Genomic DNA, 4,309 nt, shown 5'->3' on the forward strand with positions numbered 1-4,309 from the left:
GCGCGCGCGCGCGCGTGCGCTTGGTGGAGGGAGGTGGGCAGTCAATTACGAGTGAGATCGTTACTAGACAACATGCTTAACTCATTCTGAAGTGGGTAGGTAGTTAAGAAAAAACAACAACAACAAACAACCAGATGTTTAAAAAGTCACTGAGATAGACGGGACAATAAAAGCGCTTTGCATTTCAGCTCGAAGTACAATGTGTATTTGCATTTACTGTAATATTTTACGCCCCACCTGAATCATTTAGGAGGCGGGCAGCTACGACCGAGTGGAATATTCCATTTTTAAAACGTACTCCCGGCTTGGATATCGACACAAGCCCTCTGTTTGCGACGACAAAGCGCCCTAGCTTGACGTTACACAAGAGAAGCTGGTACTAAACTTCGTTTGTAGGCTTATGTATCAATTCAGCCTGTAGCAAATCGCGTCTCTTTTTTTGCTCGCAATTATGAATGTATTTACCTCCCCGGGTGTAACGGAAAAGCAGACAGACTAATTCTGTGGGTGGTCGGGATTAATTATCACTTACGTCAATCGATCTGGACCACTTAGTGGGTTATCGATTTGTGGTATTATATTCAGAGATCCTTCAAAGATTCCCTCCTGTGTATACCATTGATCTTACAGGACAGTCTTCTGAGGTCCTGAGGTGCGACTACTTGGACGCCACTGGTAGGTCCTTCTTTTTTTCCCCTTCTTTTCTTTACATTCGTCGTTCTTCTTTTCTTTTCTTTTCATTCGTTCTTTCTGTCTGTCTGTCTCGCTTACTATTTCTCTGCACTAAACGACCGCTATGGTGTTGATGAACTTCTCTTTGCTCGCGCGAGAAAAAGGGAGACCCCGGCAACTTTCTTTTCATTTGAGTTGATGTACCCGGTCATTGACCAGAGCGTGGAGCCTACCTATGTAGTATAGTAGTTGGGATCTTGGTCGTCGCAAGCAACAGACATGAGTTCGATTCGGGGGCCCCGGAAAGGGAGGGAGATGGGGGTATTTTTTAAAACAATATTTCCGTATGTTTGCTGAGATGCAGTATTCTAGGGCATGATCGGCCCTGACAGGAAGGGTGGCGTTCGTGTGTGAGGGTGGATGGATCCGGGTAGTGGCCGTGGGGGGGGGGATGAGGATGTTCGTGAATGGCCATTGCTGAGCAGTGTGTTTCTCATTACTTAAACAAACAACCGAACGAACAAACAGGCAAATAGACAAACAAACAAACAGACGTGACGAACTTACCGAAGAAAATCTCCATAAAGAAGACAGGCCTTGAGGCCAGCATGTCCACTCTCCACCATCCAGTTCGGTTACTGGATGACGTCACACATGTGCCAAGGTCTCCGTCGACGGCACGAGCTCCTTTTGACCAATCAGATGTCTTCATGTCAGTGGGCATTCCCAGAACCACATTTTCTGGAGATTAAGTATGATGGGTTTAGGTTTAGTTGGGGTAAAACGAAGCATATTATGATAACAAAGGTTATTTAGTATAAGGATAAACAAACTTAAACAGGCATAGAGAAAATACAGGTAATTTATTGCAGGGAGAGACAGGCAAAAACAACAGAGGGTAAGAAAAGAAGTAAGACTTTCCTGTGGCGTCTCAACCCATCACCATGAAGTATGAAATATGCTGAAATGATTTATTACAAACAATTGCAAGCTCGTGATTCTGTTTCATCCTGATCAAGTCGTGAGCTGACTGATATCCAGTTTTTACTCTACTTTCAAACTTTGAGAGTTTTCGCCACAGCTGGCAAAATTGTCGAAAAATCTTCTTTCTGAACCCCAATATTTAGACGGTTAATGCTTGTTTTGAGTAAAACGTAAGTATTTTTTTCTCTTTTGACTACTGATTTCGTTACTGGAAGTGTAATGTTGTTATAGCCCCCGAAAAAGGAGATAAGGCAGACCCGAGTTCTTCGCTGTCCACCTGTCACTGACAGGTCTTCTCTTCTACAGGGGTAAGGGGGGGGGGGGGGGTTCTGTTCGTTGCTGTCACGTATATTACTTCACTCTCTACAATATTTCTGCCTCTCACCTTCCGTTTCAAAAAGCAAAACAAAACCCCTGGTGTGTCTGTGTTTGACTCTAACGTCGTCTAAAAACTTTAAACGTATTAAAGTCATTAAGCTCACGATGGAAAAAACTGCTGCCATCATCGTATTGCATACTTTTTACACTTTCCTCTGGCTGATCCTAACAAATTTTATGCGAAATTCAAAAATCTATGTATGAGTAAATTGTTCTGCCCACAGGCAGCCTGCTTCCTCTGTATCCCGCTATCTTCGAACTGTCATGCTATAATAATTTCTAGAGAGATTTTTCCCTACACTGCCATAGGTCGATAAACTTCCATACAAACTATTCCAATTTGTGCGTCATTGTGAAACTCGAAAAACAGAAGACACTACAAAAGAGAGAAAGAAAGACTCAGTGGGCAGGCAGTCAGGACAAAAAGAAGCAAATGCATGAAATAATTTGAAATAAAGGATGTAAAAAAAACCAAACTCTAGAAACATCTGACAAACAGCCAAGACGCCAAAAAAAAGAATTTTCTCTGTTACAAAAAAAGCGTAATAAAACAAAATGAAACGAGTCGGAAACATGACAAGTGACGCGTTACACAGAGAGTCTTTGACATGACGGGATCGTGGCACTTCATCGACCGGCCCGTCACAGCGAGCGGTACTTCCGTCTTTCTGCGCATGTCACTCTGTGCGAACACCGGAAGCCTCGCATGTCGTCGTCTGAGCAGACAAGCAGACGAAATCATTTCCCAGACGACATAGTAGTAGCAGTAGTAGTAGCCAACAGCCTACACATGAGGCAATTTAGCCCGTTTCCCTTTCAAGCTTATTGCAACACTTCTGCAGAGTTCAATTTTTCAAAGGGCTTGAAGCATTTTCTCAAAGCAATAACGTTTCTTTATGTTTTTTTAGTCTTGATCTGCGCTTTTGGGATAGGACGCATGGAATATTGTCAAGGACCACAGTATTTGTTTTAGTACTCGCAGAAATGAGCTTTGCCCAGAATTCAAAGGGCTCACTTTATTCCAGTATGTCGCAAGCTGGCCTACGGTGCGGATGAATCTGACTCGAACCCAGAAATGAACGTTCTTGAACTTGTATTGCTTTGGGCCGTTTGGGGGGGGGGGTATTTCAGGCTGAGTGGTATAAACGACAGATGCTAAATTCTGAGGTCAAGCCTCTAAATAATAATACAGGACTCTTTAACCTATACAATTAATTGTAAACTTCTAAAATTTTCTTTTTGTGGTCTTTTCTACCACCAGCTAACTATAGTTAGTTCTATTGCGGTGATCGTAGAGGCTGTTTTTGTTAAACGTCTTTGATTTTTTTTTAAAGTAAAGAATTAAATCATATCGATTTCGTAAGTGGTTTGAAACGTTTCAGCGTAGTCTACAGAAGGTATAGAATATAAGCATGAAAAGATGAGGTTTCAAACTGCTGTTTTTCTTTCTTCTGAGAGATGGTGGAAAGAAAGAGGAGGGAGGGGGTGTACCATTTCAAGTCAGATGCCAAAGAACTATAATAAAATATTCTCTTGGAAACTGTTACAACAGCAGTTAGGGTGAACAAGGGAGAGAAATCTCTGTCATAAGTACTTGCTTGGAAAGTCGTCTAGCTTAGTATTTATTTGAGAAAAGCCACGGAACATACTTTTTCTTCGTTTCTACAGTGAAATACCAACATACCTTGCATGGATAGATAGATAGATAGATAGATAGATAGATAGATAGATAGATAGATAGATAGATAGATAGATAGATAGATAGATAGATAGAAGTCCACCCCATCTCACCCCACCTCACCCCTTCCTACACCCAAACTCAAGCATTTCTGTCTCCCCACCCCCACACTTCCACTCCACCCCACCCCCATTCCCTCCACCCATCCTTCACCCATCCCCCACCCCCACCGTCTACCCCAAACACGCGCTGAACAAACCTGTCAACTGCTGAATTATACAAGGCTTTAAATGGCCTCAACACAGTACCACCATACCACAGCTGAGGAAAAAAAATGTACGGACGTCTAAAAATGGAAAAGGTTTCGATTTCCTTCCACCTCATCTGTCTGTGTCGGATTCGCTGGTGGGGAAACCTAACATTTCCCCTCGTCCAGCACCTATCTTTGCCCGGGATAGCTTCCCTGACACCAGGTCCGTGACGTCATCAAATGTCGTGGTAGTCTCACACCGTGCATCACTTTCTGCGTAAATTGTTGCTTTTAGTTCCATGAGTTTTTTAAAGTTTGTTTTGTGTGTGTGTGTGTGTGTGTGTGTG

General features: G+C 42.8%; 1 protein-coding gene across 1 annotated transcript in view; it reads right to left on the reverse strand.

Moving 5' to 3' along the window:
- Window positions 1-4,309, reverse strand: part of LOC101847727 (multiple epidermal growth factor-like domains protein 10) — a 34,385-nt gene that overhangs the window by 25,932 nt on the left and 4,144 nt on the right. Inside the window, exon 3 of the mRNA XM_035969994.1 lies at window positions 1,240-1,413. Coding sequence (XP_035825887.1) covers window positions 1,240-1,413 — 174 coding nt within the window. The remainder of the gene's footprint in view (window positions 1-1,239; window positions 1,414-4,309) is intronic.

Source organism: Aplysia californica, unplaced genomic scaffold (genome assembly GCF_000002075.1).
Source record: "Aplysia californica isolate F4 #8 unplaced genomic scaffold, AplCal3.0 scaffold00206, whole genome shotgun sequence".
In the NCBI taxonomy this organism is placed as follows: domain Eukaryota; kingdom Metazoa; phylum Mollusca; class Gastropoda; order Aplysiida; family Aplysiidae; genus Aplysia; species Aplysia californica.